This window comes from Poecilia mexicana, unplaced genomic scaffold, assembly GCF_051168715.1.
Source record: "Poecilia mexicana isolate PSO_F unplaced genomic scaffold, ASM5116871v1 scaffold_13, whole genome shotgun sequence".
In the NCBI taxonomy this organism is placed as follows: Eukaryota; Metazoa; Chordata; class Actinopteri; order Cyprinodontiformes; family Poeciliidae; genus Poecilia; species Poecilia mexicana.
In genome coordinates this window covers 29,619,536-29,637,497 of record NW_028263382.1, presented here as the reverse complement: position 1 = coordinate 29,637,497, position 17,962 = coordinate 29,619,536, and the positions used below count along the sequence as shown (strand labels likewise).

The window sequence follows — 17,962 nt, the reverse complement described above, 5'->3', positions numbered from 1 at the left end:
GAAGAAATTAGTTCTGAATCCATAAGTAGAAAATACATGTATAACTTATTGTGTTTTTTTTTTTCTGATTCCAACTCAAACAGGAGAAATAACAAATATGTGGAAGACTTTATCAAGGCCAAATGTGACCCAAATTGTACTTTCATGCATATGTGCAATACATGTTTTGTATTTGCACATGGGAAACAAATGTGAGAAAGTTTCAGAAATGTGAATATTTCCACATTTGTGCAACAGTGTGATAATGCAGATGCTTTGGAAAAACTAATAAAATAATATATATATTTTTTAAAATTCTACAATAATAATAAATCTGAACAAAAAGCCCTGAATCACCGTCCCTTCGTTTTACTCACCACACTGTTCCGCCAAGTCATTCGCATTCAATGTTGGTCATACACGTTTCTTTTTTTATATATCTATATCTATATATATATAGATATATATATATATAAATGTCTGAGCAATTTTTCATCTGCAATTAAACGCATTTCATTTCTCCGGGACGGCTGAGTGGCAATTAAAAGGCGGCTTCTCGAAAATACAGCACTTAACGCATAATAAATCAAAGATAGCAGCAATTTGTCTTTCAGTTTTCATTAAGAGTCGCGGAGAAATGAACAGGAACAGCACGGCGAGTGCACTTCCTCTAATGTATTCACCATTTAAACCTTAATGTCCGAGGGAAGAAATTATGGATTGGAATTTATGCAAATTGCGCAGTTTCAATTAATAATAATCTGGACCGGCTGGTCTGGCGCAGACAAATAATTACCAAGAAGGGATTTGAAAACATATTAAAAAAAAAAAACGACTGAACTCTGCTGTATTACTACGGGTTTTGTCTTTGCACCGGCCTGGGCCTGTTGCAGGTCACGGGTTTACTCGGTGGGGTTTGAAAGAAAAGCCCCCCGTCATCAGTATTAACTGGGGCGCTTTGGGAGTTTTGTATTTTCAGCAGATTCCCCCTTAAACACAGAACTCATCCGCTGTGATTGGTTGCGGCTCCGCAGCGCCCCATTGTCCCGCCGATCCGTTTGTTCGCTCGGTTTCCTGCACACAAACAAAACTTTCCTGCCATCCCGGGCTGCTTTGTGCTGTGACAACCTGGAATATTGGATTCCCTCAACTATTTCCCGAGGAAAAGAACAAAACGCAAGGGTATGCAGTCGAGTCCTTTCCAAATCTGCATTTTTGAAAGTTATTTTCTAATGTACGTTTTGAATTGAATTGTGATTTTTTTTTTTTGGGATAAAATACTGGAAAGGTCCACTTTGCATAAAATATTCCAAGAAGATGTCATGTTTTTATGGATGCTCCACTGAATCTAAGCAAGCAAGAATATTCTTTGGCTCATTTTGCCTCCTGTTTGGTATTCCTGGAAAGCCTCCTGATTTATTCAGAGTCAAACATGTTTAACATCACTCTGACGGTGTCAAAGGTCAACGAGGTATTAGATCAAACCGGCCTGCTTCTTCATGTGGAGTAAGGGCTGATACTTCTGGAATTATTCCCCCCCCCCAAGTTCCCTCATGCATCTTCTCCCAGTTTCTTCCATATTTCTGAGTTGTCGCGCCGAAGGCTCACGGTAATTGGTGAAGCAGCGCCGTCTTGATCCGTTTCAAGCCCTGACCTGCCCTTTCCTCTTCTTCTCCCTCTCAGTATATTTTAGCAGGATGTACAGCTTCATGGGAGGCGGGTTGTTCTGTGCCGGAGTCGGGAACATACTCCTCATCGTTTCTACAGCAACCGACTACTGGATGCAGTACCGCCACTCCAGTAACTACATGCACCAGGGCCTGTGGCGGTACTGTGTGCCTGGGAAGTGCATGACGCACACTGACAGCATCGGTGAGACTCGCTCCACGCTGGCTGGGGTTCGTTGTGTGTTTTAGTGTCTGACTGTGTGTTGCATCAGGTTTGTTTGCGTTCCAGTGAACAGTGAAAGGCCAAGCCGCGTCATGGATCAGATGGAAAAACTTTTGAAGTCTCTTTGTTTCAGAAAGATGTAAAATCGGTGGACCAAGCTTCTTCTGATTGCTACTCTACCTTGTTGAACCGATAGAACCGACAGTCATCCACATGTCCATAAGCTTATTGTGATACAGGATGGCGTACTGTAAAACAATAAGTAAGTAGATGCAGCATTGAAGCTACAGTCCATAAAACAGGAAACTCTGAATGATTACATTGTGAGATAAAAATAGGAAAAAATGTTAGAAAAAAGAAAAATCTGTAAATATAAAATCAAAAACAATAATGATTAGGACTGTAACAAACTATTATCTCAGTAATAGATTAGTCAGATCAGGGCCGTGCAGAGACCACTAAAGGGGCAGGTGCTCAAAAAAAAGGCACATCTAACCACATTCTAGGACATAATATTAACTAAGCCACAGCTTTCAGAGTTTAATAAACAATGATAAATTACTAAATTGTGAGATATGCAATCAAAGCTAAGGAAAATATCTATATAGAGCATACAACTTTGCTATTTTATTAGTAATTTCTTTCTGCAGGTCTATTTTGTTGTAGGAAAGTATTGCAATAATCAAACCTGCAATTTAGCAAGATATGTAAATCAGAGCTACACCACCAGACATATTTTGTCTTTACAGAATTACACTATTAAAAATATAAACAAGGGCACAATGCAACCATTTAGTGGACTGTAACCTATAAAACAAAGAGCTGCAAGTTTGCTACACTTGCAGTGGAGATGAAGATGGTCCATTCAGGTAAGCAGAGCTGCATCAAACTTTAATGTGGAACTGCAGAAAAAAGAAGAAGAAGAAAAAAAAGCTAATATTTAATTGTTAATGCATGTCAACATGAGAAAAGCCTACTGAGTTTTGCTTAAAAAACTTTTTTTTTTAATTAAAATCACACATTTTTGTCTCATGAAGTGAAAAAATTATTTACAAAACAAACTTATTTGCGCTTGTCATAAATCTTTTCTTGCTATTCTAAGTTTTTGTTTTGTGACTCAAAGTTTTGCTTGTGATTCTCACATGACGTCGTGGGCAGGGCCCAAAATCGCAACAAAAGATTTCTGATGTGTGCAAATAAAAGTTTGTTTTGCAAATAACTTTTTAAGTTTATGAATGAGTCATTTAATTTAAAAATAAGTCTTTTAAACAAAACGTTTTGTTAAAAAAAATAAATCATTACAATTCCAAACGTTTTGATTACAATTTTTTTATTTAATTGAGGTTAGGTTTTGTTTTTCATTGAATAACTGGGAGAAATTTTTTTTTAACTTTATACTCTGTGAACCAGACCCTAAACTTACTTAAAGTCTGGATTGAGTTTTTTCCCCTTCATTAATGACACACTTTTATTACATACATTATATGGTAATTCAAGGTGAGTTATTTTTAATTCTAAACGAATATCCTTGTTGGACTATTATTTAAGTGCTATTCTCCTTCAAGATACATTTACCTAACACTAGAATAAATACAATGTACATTAAGCAGCAAAGGAAATTAGAAGATCGGACATTTATCCATTATGGAGATGATCGGTTTTGGACAGGCGATGTGCCCCTATTGCATAAGCGATACTGAGGAATGACTGATATCATTAACGATACAGGGAAGAAGCTTTTTGTTATCTAGCTTTGCTAGCAAAGTCATTAGCTAGCAGCTAGCTAACAGCACAACAACAACAGCCTAATGTCTGCATGATAAAAATACTGAATCGATAGATAAGAACAGATTTTCCTCACCTGGCTGTCTCCTCCCGCTCAGTAGTTTTTCAGAGAAAGGCAGACGCAGAGGCCTGTCAGTGTCTGCTGTATTTCATTACCTCTCTGCTTAAACCGCTACTCCGTGCTGAAGCAGAAACGATACGTTCAACGTTTTCCGTCATCTGACAAGCAGCAAGTCTACTCCACTTTATCCACCAAAAACGTTTTTTTTTTTAATTCACCAATTAAAAAAAAATTGGTGAATTAATCTAGATCGTTCTGTAATCTAGAACGTTCGCTACGTTCAGCTCTCACTGCGCGAGAGGCAATTTTGCGTCGAGCGTCACGGGCAAAAGGTCAAAGGTAACAAGGGTTTATTATGTTGTACAAAAAGGGCACTTAGGGGCAAGGAGCTAAAGGGGCAGGTGCTCAAGCACCCCCAGCTCCCTCCCCCCTGCACGTGCCTGAGTCAGATGATCATTCGGACAGCTGATCGATTAATCAGATTCTAAGAGTTGGCACATTTTGCTGATTTTTTTATTTTTATTTTACCACGTTTTTAATACAATATTTGTAATGCATTGAAAATATTTTTAAAAATTCAGTTACTGTAAAAAAACAAAACAAACATTTTTAAATAAAAAAATGAACTTTTTTGGCTGAAATTCAATAATATAGCAGTCCTTTAGTTTGTGCACGCTGATTCATTTGTAGATTATTCGACTATTTTTTGGATTAACAGATTAATAATTACATAGCAAAAGATACTTAAGGGATTTTTTATTTTTTTTATAGAACTTGAACCAGGTGAAGCTAAAACTATATTCTATGACACTTCAGGAGTTCTGTGTAGAACATGTTTACAAAGGTGTTTTTTTCATTTTATTTTTATCTTAAGCGCAAAATGCATATGTTTTTTTTATACAGTTTTGGCCTAATTTTTGGTCTGACTGTGTTGTTCTTTCTGCAAATGGCCTATTTTTGAGTCTGTACACGCCAGTCAATGATTAATTGATTACTTAATTAGTTGACGATTGTTTCAGCAATCGATTGTTCATGATTAATCGCTTCAGCCCTAATAATGACATCAAAAGACTGAAAAAAAAGTTTTCTGCCAAAGTTTTCTGTACCTACAATCATCACATTGTGAAACAAAGTTCATTAAGGGGAAAAAACAACTTTGAAAACAATAAAGACACACACAAAAAATAGATTTTCAAATAATAAGTCAATTGAAAAACAAACACAAAGAGCACAGTGAATACAGAACCCTCCACAGATCAGCAGCTCACAGGTCATCATGGATTACATTGTGAGATAAAATTTCAGTGTTACAAAGAACAATAAAGATAGAACATTCAGTTCAAGGTGATGTAGCAGATAGAATGACCTAAGACAGCGGTGTCAAACTCCAGTCCTCAGGGCCGCTGTCCTGCAGTTTTTAGATGTACCACAGGTACAAAACACTGGAATAAAATGACTTAATTATCTCCTTCTTGTTCTCCTAGAGCCTTGCTAACAACCTAATTATTCTATTCAGGTGTGGTGCAGTTGAGCAGTGGCCCTCCAGGACTGGAGTTTGATACCTGTGACCTAAGACTTAAGAAAACTAAGCTTTTGCTATTAGCCCGTTTTACTTTGACTAAGTAAATGTTTTTCACCTGCACCACTGCGCGCCTCGGATCATTCTCGTGGCCGCTTCCTCTTTCCCCACGGTGACCTTTTGACCCCGAGAAGCACGTAAAGCTTTCCTGTCATGTAGCCGAGAACACGAAACTCTGTCCGCTTTCTCCAGAAACATCTCTCTCATCCCACAGCGTACTGGGACGCCACTCGGGCCTTCATGATCCTCTCCCTGCTGGCTTGTTTCATCGGCATCGTGATCGGCATCATGGCCTTCATCCACTACTCTTCCTTCGACGGGTTTGACAAGACGTTTGCAGCCGGGATCCTCTTCTTCATCTCCTGTAAGTTATTCGCTAATAACCACACGATGCTCTGTTTCTCTCTGTTTGTGCCGAACTGAAGGTGGTAACTGCTGAATATCCGTCACACAGGCTTCTTCGTGCTGCTGGCCATGGCCGTCTACACGGGAGTGACGGTCAACTACTACGGGAAACGCTATGGCAGCTGGCGATTCTCCTGGTCCTACATTATGGGCTGGGTGGCGGTGGTGCTCACCTTTTTCTCAGGTGCAAACCTTAACATTTTTGTACACGCATGGATATATTTCACTCGTTTTAATCGAGCGTTCTTTCTAGGTATCTTCTACATGTGTGCCTACCGGATGCACGAATGCCCAAGGAACTCCAACTCGCGCTGAAGCGCTTCAGAATCTGTAAGCGATACCACATGGCTGAAAAGAACCAGAGTTGATGTGAATCTTCCAAACAACTTCCCGTAACTTGTCACGTTCAACGATAAGCAAAAATAAAGGAGAAAAAAGTGTTCAGTTTGTCTCATTTTTTAAATGTCTGTACTGATAATTTCATTCCTTTTCATCTGGATCGTGGCTGAAGGATCTCAGGACCAGTATGGAAAATGAATTGCAGGGCTAATTTCTCAACTATTGGTGTCTAATCAAATCAATATGATTCACTGATTATACATGACTATTAAAACTGCCATTTATTTTAATTTTGTTTAATTTTATAGAGATTTTTAGTGCTTTCCTTCCATTTGTATGGACAATCTTTGTCTATTAAACTGGGGGAACCATTTTCCTCTACAAATTCTCCAACTGGTGGTGTTCCTCCAGGATTCACCTTGGAACCACTTTCATTTGCGCTACATATGCTTCCTTTGGGTTGAATATTTTGGTGAATATTTCATTTGATTATCATGAAAAATAACAGTTAAATGTTTGTAACTGCCATTGAACACCAATGACTGTACAGTGGTTAAGATCTACTCTGAATTGCACTATAAAGATGCATTTTTTTAGTGCAGTTTCTACTTAACTGTTGAAACTCATCGAGCCTTTTTACAGTTGAGTCATAATGATTTAGCGTCTTTGAAATTAGCACCTCTTAGCACTATCGCGGTAACATCAAAATATGGAGCCATTTTGATTTGTAGAAATAGCGAGTGTAAACTCTTGGTTGTTTTTGTTCCTTTTAACTTGTTTCAAAGGAAACATAATAGACCAACGTTTAAAGTTACATCACAGAATTTCCACTTATAGTTATTGAAATACTAGAAAGTTGGACATTTTAAAGAGATCAGAAGACTTGCAAGAAGTAAACTGAGTCCAAAGTTATTTATTATTTATTTATTCTTCTTTTGGTGAAGAACTATGCAACATATACAACTCCATCTCAAAAGTAAGCAACAGAAATACATTGATATGGCAATATAAACATTAACCATTTTAACTTAGAAACTCACAGAGAGTTAAAAAAAAAACACAAAAAAACAATGTCCAGTGGACAGTAATTATTTGTTTACTCTTCAGAACATGCATTTGAAATATGAATAAGGCCATCTGTGACATTGAACATAAAGAAAGAACATCTGTTGAGGCTGCAGTGCAGCTTAGTCGACCTCCTCTATGGTGGGGCCTGAGCCCCCTCCTGTTCGGGTCGCACCAGCTCCTGGCATCTGTCCTTCACTCTGGTACAGCTTGGTCATAATCGGGTTGCACAACTTCTCAAGCTCCTTCTGCTGGTGCTCAAACTCCTCTTTCTCTGCAGTCTAAAAAAAACAACAAAGAAACAAACAAACAATGTTAAATATAATTTTCTACCATTTTCTGGGTAAAAATAAAGCTGAGAAGTGCCAGGATATTTTCAATTCAGTAATTCTTAAATTAAACCTTTTCCTAAAATAATTTGGGTTTTTCTTTCTACTGTGGGAAAAATGCAACATAAAATTCAACAGATGCATGTACAAAACTGCAGAGAATCATTTTCACCCACTCTAAACAATTTATTAATTTGTGTGCACAGCTGGCCCGTTACCACATGGACGTTGCTATGTCGACAGACAGAGATAATGACCAACAAACTCCATCTTTGCTGTTTTAGATTATTGAATAACAGAAAATGGGAACCATATTTGGATTGATTTTTTTTTTTTACAACACGACAATAGGTATAATCACCAGCAGAAAAACATATTGACATATACGGAGGGATGAGAACCAGTCTGAGAACACGGAGGATCTGCGTCGGGTTGTTTTGCAGCAAGGAACCGGAAGAGAATAAACCTTCTATTTTTAATCAATATTGATTAAAAATAGACTTGAAAGTAGGGTGGAGAAATATTCCAGTGGGGCTGTGACCAGAAAATGGTTTTTCACGGTGATCAGTTGGCCAATTGGATATTGATCCAGTAAACAGAGTCCCACTGCAGCTTTATGCCTCTTATTAGCAGACATAAATTTAGTTGAACACTTAAGGCTGTTACAATAACAAATTTTAATGGACGATAAATTGCCCCAGATATTCTATTACCATGTTGAGACCATTTTCAACTACTTTAACAATAATAATGACATATTACTCCAAGAATATCCATTCAAAGATAAAAAAAAAAGTCATTTCTGAAGAACACTTAACTCAATAATCATTCAGCTTAGACAGGGAAAACAGGTAAAAGTGGCAGGTAGTGCAAGCTACCTACTTTGTAATGGGTGTTGAATGTTTACAGAGTTTCTCAAAATGGCAGCTTTTCAGCAATACAAAAGGGGAACATCTCTAACAATCCATGTCCAAATGGAAATTATGGTGTTCATTTGAATTTGTCCAGCGATTAATTGATTGTGAACTTATGAGCTCTGCAGCCCAACTCAAAGCTGTCTCAAAATGTCATGTGAGATCCGCAAATACAAGAGCATCTAGTAGCAGTGCCAGCCTGCAGGAATCTGCATGCAGAAATGCTATGACCTGTATACAATCAATGAGTGAGAAGTAGCTAATTTCACAATGAAAGCAGAATTAATGCCTCTTCAATCTATATGTCTTACAAAACTATTGAAACTACTTCTCTCAAACTCGAACCTGATTTTTGTCGAGCCAGCTGATGACCTCATTGCATTTGTCCAGGATCTTCTTCTTGTCCGACTCGCTGATCTTGTCCTTCAGCTTCTCGTCCTCTATGGTGGACCTAATGTTGAAGGTGTAGGACTCCAGGCTGTTCTTGGCCACCACCTTTTCTCGCTGCAAGTCGTCTTCGGCCCTGTACGTCTCCGCTTCGTGAACCATGCGCTCAATATCCTCTTTGCTCAAGCGACCTTGGAGAGCAAGGAAGGGAGAAGCAAAATGGGTTATGATGAAAAGCTACGATAAAAACTGACGGCCGGGGTTTAGCTTTTCAATAAATTCAAAAGAGTTTTGCTACCTTTGTCATTTGTGATGGTGATTTTGTTCTCCTTCCCAGTGCTCTTGTCGACGGCGGAGACGTTCATGATGCCGTTAGCGTCGATATCGAACGTCACCTCTATCTGAGGGACCCCGCGAGGAGCTGGCGGTATTCCCGTCAGCTCAAATTTCCCGAGGAGGTTGTTATCTTTGGTCATGGCCCTTTCGCCCTCAAACACCTATGAAGACGACAGCTAAGGTCAACTCAACTGGAACTCATTTCATCTTTTGGAAGACGACCGTAAATAGACGGCTGCCTTGCCTGAATGAGCACGCCGGGCTGGTTGTCAGAGTAAGTTGTGAAGGTCTGGGTCTGTTTGGTGGGGATGGTGGTGTTCCTCTTGATCAGCACGGTCATGACTCCGCCTGCTGTCTCGATGCCCAGAGACAAGGGCGTGACGTCCAACAGAAGCAGGTCCTGAACATTCTCAGATTTGTCTCCGCACAAGATGGCCGCCTGGACAGCTGCGAAACAAACATTTAGAGTCTTCGTCTTGAAATTACGGCGTCATTTAAAAGGTGTGTAGTGAGCATACCTGCACCATACGCCACCGCCTCGTCAGGGTTGATGCTCTTGTTGAGTTCCTTCCCATTAAAGAAGTCCTGCAGGAGCTTCTGGATCTTTGGGATGCGGGTCGAGCCTCCCACCAAGACGATCTCGTGGATCTGAGCCTTGTCCATCTTGGCGTCTCGGAGAGACTTCTCCACGGGCTCCAGCGTTCCGCGGAACAGGTCCGCATTCAGCTCCTCGAAGCGCGCCCTGGTGATGGACGTGTAGAAGTCGATGCCCTCGTACAGGGAGTCGATCTCGATGCTGGCCTGCGTGCTGGAAGACAGAGTGCGCTTGGCCCGCTCGCAGGCCGTGCGCAGGCGACGCACTGCCCTCTTGTTGTCGCTGATATCCTTCTTGTACTTGCGCTTGAACTCGGAGATGAAATGGTTCACCATGCGGTTGTCGAAGTCCTCACCGCCCAGGTGGGTGTCGCCCGCCGTGGCCTTCACCTCGAAGATGCCGTCCTCAATGGTCAGGATGGAGACGTCGAAAGTGCCACCGCCCAGGTCGAAGATGAGGACGTTCTTCTCACATCCGACCTGAAATGAAAAGAGGCATTTTTATCTGTTGTTCTAATGTCTGAAGCACTTTATCAACCTTTGAAACTGTTGGTAGTTTTGAATCCAGGAAAAAAAAGGGGATTACAAGATCATCCCCATGTATGTATCAAAGCATCTGTTTGAAACTTTTGACGTTTACTAAACTCAGAAAGGTGCATCAAAGTGTTTTGATGCATTAAATGAAAATGAAAGAGAAATTAAAAAAATTAAGCAGAGAGCTTTAAAGCTGAACTAGGAAGTCCTGAGAAAACCGTGGAGTTAACCTGGCATTTTTAACCGTCACACCTTACCGTCCCCTTCAACACGGTGGAGCCTAGGACAGTTTTCCTGTCATGTTAATCAGTCAATCAAGTTTATTTGTGTAGCACGTTTCAGCAACAAGGCAGTTCAAAGTGCTTTTCATCACAAAGGCACAAAAATATGAAGTCCTAAAAATAACATACAGACGCCTGTAATGTCAGGTTGTTTCTCCACAATTGCCACAGCAATCTTGACATGCACTGTGTGGGAGACGTGTGTGAGCAGCACACACATGAGCATGATTGACAGTGCCTAGACCTTTCCTACTCAATCTGACTGGTTGCTGCTGATCAGGAGCAATGCATTTCTGCAGATGGTAATAGGACCACTGGGGGGAGCCAGAAAAGCTTGATCTTTCTCACAGATTATCTGTCTCATATTATTCTGTCAGTACATAGTGACAGTTTTAGCAAATGTGTAATAACAACCTTTTTTTTTTTAATAAAAGTTACCTACTGCAGCTTTAAAACATAGGATGAACGACTATAATTGGGACTCAATTTTCCTCTTCTGTTTACAAAAGCAACAATTTCAATTATATCTAAATCCCTTAAGGGGAAAAAAAATTCAAAAGTCAAAGGAAGAATTTGTCTGTGAATTGCAAAGAAGTACTTAGAATTGTTTTTTTTTTCTTTTTACCTTTTTGTCCAAACCGTAAGCAATGGCAGCAGCTGTTGGCTCGTTAATGATACGCAGAACATTGAGCCCAGAAATGGTCCCAGCATCTTTGGTGGCCTGGCGCTGAGAGTCATTGAAGTAGGCAGGTACAGTCACCACGGCATTTGTTATAGTCTGAACCAAAAAAACAAAAGCAAAAATAAAAAAAAAACAAAAAAAAAAAGCAGAGAATATATTTTCATATTTTAACGAGATATTTTGTAAATCAATTTGTTCTTTATTGAAGTTTTAAACTGAACTGTTTGTATAAATTCAAACAGGTGTACAAACACATTTTTATCAGGTAAAATTCTTAAGATGAATATTGTCATTATGTTTTTACAGCATCATTTTTGTCTTGGAGATACTAAGGAAGCATTATGACTCAAAACATACAAGGTTCCTCCCTTTGCAATACAAAATGCATCTCAAACACTTCGCAAATGATGAATATATGCCAAAAGTTGCACAGCGGCAAACTAAAAGTTTGAGTAGACTTGTGTACCTTGCCAAGGTATGCCTCAGCAATCTCCTTCATCTTCAGCAGCACCATGGAGGAGATCTCCTCCGGGTAGAAGGTCTTCGTCTCCCCTTTGTACTCCACTTTCACTTTGGGCCTCGAGCTATCATTGATAATGGTGAAGGGCCAGTGTTTCATGTCTGATTGGACAACGCTATCGTCAAAACGACGCCCAATAAGCCGCTTTGCATCTGAGGAAACAGCAGAGAAACTGTCAGTGAGCTTTGTTACTATCTCCCTAATCAGGTCACTATTCATACTTTTTTATTTTCTCTTTAAAAACGAGCAAAAGTCGTACCAAAAACGGTGTTGTTGGGATTGAGGGCCACCTGGTTCTTGGCTGCATCTCCAATCAGCCTCTCTGTGTCAGTAAAGGCCACATAACTGGGCGTGGTCCGGTTTCCCTGGTCATTAGCAATGATCTCAACTTTCCCGTGCTGAAACACTCCTACACAAGAGTAGGTAGTGCCCAGGTCAATGCCTACAGCTGGTCCCTTGGACATGGTCTCTAAAAGAGGAAGAGTAGTTATTAATCATTAAACAGACAGTAAAGCACCAATCAGCATATCACAGATGACCCCGGATCTCTTTAAGTCCCTGTGAAGAGTTGTGATGAAGTGTACGGAGCAACAAAGCTATTAACAGACTCTGAGCACATCATTCATGAGGGAAGGGGAAAAATCTAGAGCACCTGTTAAAAGGCCATTAGTCAGTCAGAGGCCTAACAACAGGACTTTATTGTGACAACACGGATCTCTTCCAGGAACAATGTTCACTACATCCTAACTGACAAAAGAAAAAAGGTTTTCTACAGACTTCATGGGTTTAAGTCAGACCCAGAACACCAAGAATAATAATATAATGGAAAGCAAGCTGTAACTTCACTACATGATCACTACAAATAACCAAGAATATTTTAAGTGTTTGGGTCGTAGACTGAACACATATAAAGTTAAATATCAACCTGTTTCAAGAGTTGAGTGGAGTAGTCTCGCTCCTGATTTATTAGAAGCTGATTTAACTTACAGAGAACCTAATGAAGGGACTTCCAGAACCTAAAATAGACCTAATGACTAGATTGTAGCAAAGCCCTAAACAGTTAGCTATAAATGGGAACATGAATTATAAAATGTCAGACTATGAATGAGCTGCAACCTCAATTTTTTTCTACACCAGGCTGCAATGAAATTAACTGTATCTGTGCCATTTATTTCAGTCGCTCTGCTGTTGCCATGCTGCTTGTGTTCAGCTTGAGTTTTCTTGTCTGTAAAGAAAGAGCATTATTTGTTAAGGCATTAAAAATAAAGGTGCTCTCATACAAGTTAATGTTTCTTAGAAAATCTGAATCCTCAGTAAATTTCAGTCAAAAACCTAAGCATCTTAGCATCAAAATTTTGGGTAAATAAATCAAATTAAAAGGGATTTGATTATCATTACTTGATTCAGAACTTTAAATATAAAGATTGAGCATCTCGTTTGCTTGAGCAGACAAAAATCTGGAATAGAGCATTTATACAAAGATTTTACCATTTAAAACCTGATGTTGATCCAGCTTATCCAGGTTATAATTCGGTTTGACAGCAAGGGGTAGCCTAATGCTACCTTAAAAATCTGCATGCTTTTGCACCCCAAATTATCCGAAGCAGGTTAAGTGAGAGCTGGGGCGGTGTATCCTTAAAGAGTGCTAGGAACTTTCTGGAACTTTCCCCTTAATTTAAGACGTTAAAGAATATTAAAGAAAAGCGTATGGAAGTGGAGTTCAAGGGCCCAAAAACTGTTGAGTTAACCGATGTGAATAACAATAAGTACAGATAAAATGCAATATGATCATTTCTGACATGTTGCTGGGTGACTTTAATTATGTCCAAAAAGTATAGTTGGACCATTGTAACACAACAAATGGCAATGTAAGAATGGGGAACAGTAAAACTGTAAAACATATCAAACAGTCGTTAGTTTGAAACGTTGCTCGAACGTTAAAACCTCAAAATCTACTATTTCACGGTTTGTTTGTTCTTCCTCACTACTTAAAAACTATATAAATAAACAAATTAATAAGACTAGTAAAACGTTAAATACCTTCGTTGAATCAGCAGACTTGGTTCTTCTCGAATTACAGCGGTTGTAACCGATACTCTTGATGAACTTCTCCGTTCAGTAAACCTGGATGAGGACAGTTGTGATTTCTCCGGTTGTCTTGGTGATCTGCTTCTCTGCGCGTGTGCTTGCTGCTGCTGCAGGGGCCGCGCCTCCTCAAAAACACTAGCACGCGGAATTCTCTAGAACACAGGAGGAAGCTAGCCAATCATCTGCCGTCATACTTCCCACCTCCTAAAAAAACGACCAATTAGAGAGGTTTACACACCAAATGCTACAAGGAAGAAATTTATTTCGAATAATGGAGGTTTCTAGTAATGACTAGCAATACTGAAAAAGGAAAGATCCAGTAGCAGCCACAGACTTCTTGTTCATCCACCTACGTTTCAGAGTATTATGTTTTCCTGGGTGTGCAATTTTTTTTAACACAAAACCTGAACGTTTTTAGATTCTATTTACAATGGGTAGAAAAATTATTTATTATCCAGTTTGTAGTGTTGCACTTTTTGTCCAACTACATCTGCAAACTACATCTAAAAACTTCTGTACTGTAATGGGATTTAATGTGATACACCAACTGTGGAAGCTCATTTATTATACACAAGAAGAAAAAGTTATATTTATGCCAAACAATAGTTAAATACTGAAGGAAATTCATTTTTAACATGAAAAACAAGAGGAACACCTTCAGAAATTAACATATTTATTAAAACAGGAACATATTCTTTATTTTGTAGGTTAAGTAGGTGATAGCAGGTGCCTGCAGAAGAGCAACAGGAAGAGTAGTTATGAATCAGTAAACAAAAATTGTTTACTGTACATATGGCCTCCAGCTATCTGACCACATGGGGGCAGAACAAGGTAATTTCAAAGGTCAAAGACATTCACTTAATGCATAGATGAACATCCTGCTTGGGGATCTTATAGATAAATAATGAACTGTTGAAAATAGTGATCAGCAAACCTGTTACTAGAATAAAAAAAAGGAAATGACTGAATATATAACACGCAATTAATTCGGAAGCAAAAAGTGGAGCGATAAATATAAATCAGTGATTCTTGAGAATAGGGACAAAATGGGTTTTAATTTTCCCATATTTTTTTTTATTATTTCTCAACCTTATGTATGCAAATATGACAAATAATGTTTAGAAAATATGAAGATGCTAAGGTACAGGCTCCCAGTTGCGAATTTTTTTTTTAAAAATTACATTTTTAATCGACCTGACCCAAAACTTTGTCATCACCATCTGACAAAAATAAATCTAAAATGATTTTTAAAATACTCCATTAGTGATATTTTTACTCAATTTACAGACAAATGCTTCTCAAGAAATAAAATAAATATTATTTAAAACAAAAAACAAGAAAAAGTCCATCTGATGGAGTTGACAGTGCATGACGGAGTTGACACAGAACTGAAGGTGGTGACAAACTAGTGAGTAAAATGAAAAACTTGGTACATGTGAAGTAATGCAATTCATGTAAAATACATTAAAATGAATTAGTTGCACAATTAAGTGAGATTTGACAACAATTTCACTGAAAGAGTCAGAAAAACTCTGACGGAGTTGACATCTGACGGAGTTGACGAAATGCCAAACTACCTCAATTTATATGATGTTATTCTGAAGGAGGCCATATTGTAGCTCGTCAGGTCCATGAAATCTTTACATTATACCAAAATTAAGCTTTTATTTCGCAAAATTTCATCAAAGTTTTGTAAATTGTCAGTTATGGAGTTGACACATCATGGTTGTGACAAACAACTTAGGAATAAAACAGAAGAAAAAACTAAAGAATAACTTAAGCTAACCGGAGCTAACTAGCCCTCCTAGCAAAGGAAGAGAAAAGACAACGTCATGGGGTCCTCAGAAGTTCTGGTGCCCCCCAATAATGCCTGATTTTTTTACATTCTTTTCATTTCTGACGGTGTTGACAAAAACTAAGGACAAATTTCAATGGAGTTGGAAAATATCTAAAAATTATTTTTATTTCAATTTATCAATACTTTTATAATTATTTATATGACTACTTATACTTAATTGTCATAATATATAATTTTAGCATTTCTTTAATTGTTTTAAACTATAAGAATGTATTGAGTTTTGCTCCTGGACAAGGGCTTTTACAGGCATCATCCACCGACTACAATGTTTAAAATAAAAAAATATTCAGCAAAAAAAAGAAAAATATACATTGTTGTGCTCACATGACCCAGGTTAGTTTAGTTAGATATTTGAAAAAAATATATTTTGTGTATATTTTATTCAAATTTCATGCTTTATCCATAGGACCTGTTTTGTCCCTATTCTCAAGAATCACTGAAATTACAAAGTGATAGAAAAACAGAGGAAGGATTGTATGATACAGTTGTGCTCATAAATATACAAACCTTGACACAATTCAGATTTTTTGTTTTGGCCATTTTTCCAAGAACATGAATGATAACACAAAAACATTCTTCTACACATTGTTATTTGGTGACGCCATTTATTGTCTATAATCTGTGCTTATTCATTTTAAATCATGTTGACACCAGAAACTTTCCAAACCCTGATCAAAACTTCACATACCCCAGTCCTTAATATTGTGTATTGCCCCTCTGAACATCAGCATGGAGTCTTGTGGTAGATGTGGATGAGGCTCTTTATTTTCTCTGATGGTTAAGTTGTCCATTCTTCTTGGCAAAAAGCCTCTGGTTCCTGTAAATTCCTGGGCTGCCTTGAATGACCTGCATGTTTGTTCCAGAAATGTTTATGCTTGTCTCTGTGCTTCCTGGTGAACTGTAAGCAGAATATTTTGTGGCACTTTTAAAGTAATATCTTTCTTCTGGTGACTCAATCTTGCAGTCTATTTTTCTTCAAGTGCCTTCTTATCTCTCAAGAAACTTCTCTATTTTCAGAGAACTGTGGCTGTTTTATAGATGAAGTTATTTGTGGACTGTTTCTTTGCGTTCCTAACAATTTTTCTGAACTTTCCGGTGGTTTATCTACCTCTGGTTTCACTCTATGAAGCACCAAAGCAACCCCAAACTGTCCCACTCCTATGAACATGAGTGTGTTTCTGTATAATGCTATGTTTCCAAAATGTTGAGTTAGTTTTACTCCTTATGTAACCGGATGCTCATCAAACAAGAAGTTCCACATTAATCTATGGGTTGATGTGTCCTGAGAATCACCAAGATGTTTTTGGTAAATGTGAGCCAGTATGTCTTTGTGTTCTTGTTGGTCTGCAGTGGTTTTGGCTTAGGAACGCTCCGATGATTGCCATTTTTGCTCAGTTGGTATCTTAGAATCATGAACGACTTAGATTGACAGAGGCAAGTGAGCCCTGCAGCACTTTAGATCTTACTCTGGGTTCTTTTGTTACCTTTCTGATGAGTTGCCAATTGGCTTTTGGAGTAATCTAGATAGGTTAACTACTCCCAAGAATAATAATATACAATAATGCATTATTGGATAATGGTATTATGTGTGAAAATGTTTGTGTCACCTTTTCCAGACTGATATCAGTGGCTTTGTTTTCTGTTTTTAATTTTCTGTTCTTGGAACAGTAAACTTTTGATTCAACAAGGGTGCAATTACTTGTCTTTTTAAATTATGTTTGCCTCAGTGTGGATATCTTTTTTTAGAATTTAGAAGCAACAAAAATCTACTAACAAACAAACCCAAATAGAAGAGTGTTTTTAGCTCAATTGACGTTTGAAAATATGTCACGCAAACGTATTCACACCCTTTGAGTGTTTGCACATTTGCCAAGTTACAATCTCAAACTTTATTGGATTTTATGAAGATTTTATGTGACCGTCCAAAACAAAGTAGTGCATATTAATAAGTGGAATGAAAAACTTACATCATTTTCCACTTATTTTCACAAATAAAAATACCAAAGCGTGGCATTCTGAATCTTACAGAACCACTTCTTTATGGAACAACAGCTGCATTTCCTTTGGTGTATGTCTCTCTACCAACCTTGGAGACTAAAACTACGCCCAATCATCTTTCCTAAATAGCTCAAACTCAATCAAGTTAAACGGTGAACATTCATTTTTGAGTTTTTCACATGGATTTTCAGTTGACTTTAGGTTTGGAGTGGACTATTTAAAATTCAGGTGTAGGTTCATCTGTTCACTTTTAACGTTGGATTGATCATTTTAAAAAGCACTAGATGCGATGAACCAAATAACACAAAATGTATGCAATACAGTATTTGTTATTTTTA

The 17,962-nt window shown here is 38.2% G+C and overlaps 2 protein-coding genes across 2 annotated transcripts; one reads left to right on the top strand and one right to left on the bottom strand.

Annotated features, from left to right (window-relative positions):
- Positions 1-521: 521 nt before the first annotated feature.
- On the top strand, positions 522-6,139 carry lim2.3 (lens intrinsic membrane protein 2.3). The gene is made up of 5 exons (XM_088011416.1): positions 522-1,161; positions 1,663-1,851; positions 5,509-5,658; positions 5,749-5,883; positions 5,953-6,139. The coding sequence occupies exons 2-5, from the start codon at positions 1,677-1,679 to the stop codon at positions 6,012-6,014; spliced, it is 522 nt and encodes a 173-aa protein (XP_087867542.1). The 5' UTR covers positions 522-1,161; positions 1,663-1,676; the 3' UTR covers positions 6,015-6,139.
- Positions 6,140-6,940: 801 nt separating this feature from the next.
- Positions 6,941-13,893, bottom strand: hspa8b (heat shock protein family A (Hsp70) member 8b). The gene is made up of 9 exons (XM_014979569.2): positions 13,721-13,893; positions 11,940-12,149; positions 11,627-11,832; positions 11,104-11,256; positions 9,588-10,143; positions 9,314-9,516; positions 9,032-9,230; positions 8,692-8,924; positions 6,941-7,384 (listed from the first exon to the last, which is right to left on the bottom strand). Exons 2-9 carry the CDS (start codon positions 12,142-12,144, stop codon positions 7,226-7,228), a joined length of 1,914 nt encoding a protein of 637 aa, XP_014835055.1. The 5' UTR covers positions 12,145-12,149; positions 13,721-13,893; the 3' UTR covers positions 6,941-7,225.
- Positions 13,894-17,962: the final 4,069 nt, after the last annotated feature.

Bases quoted from the DNA above. Each gene is read 5' to 3' on its own strand.
- hspa8b (XM_014979569.2), bottom strand. From the start codon at position 12,144: ATGTCCAAGGGACCAGCTGTAGGCATTGACCTGGGCACTACCTACTCT. The intron at 9,231-9,313 runs GCAAGGCAGCCG...TCGTCTTCATAG, and splicing joins AGCCCGGCGTGCTCATTCAG to GTGTTTGAGGGCGAAAGGGC. The intron at 7,385-8,691 runs GTTCGAGTTTGA...TGTTTTTTTTAG, and splicing joins GCTGGCTCGACAAAAATCAG to ACTGCAGAGAAAGAGGAGTT.
- lim2.3 (XM_088011416.1), top strand. From the start codon at position 1,677: ATGTACAGCTTCATGGGAGGCGGGTTGTTCTGTGCCGGAGTCGGGAAC. The intron at 5,659-5,748 runs GTAAGTTATTCG...TCCGTCACACAG, and splicing joins GATCCTCTTCTTCATCTCCT to GCTTCTTCGTGCTGCTGGCC. The intron at 5,884-5,952 runs GTGCAAACCTTA...CGTTCTTTCTAG, and splicing joins GGTGCTCACCTTTTTCTCAG to GTATCTTCTACATGTGTGCC.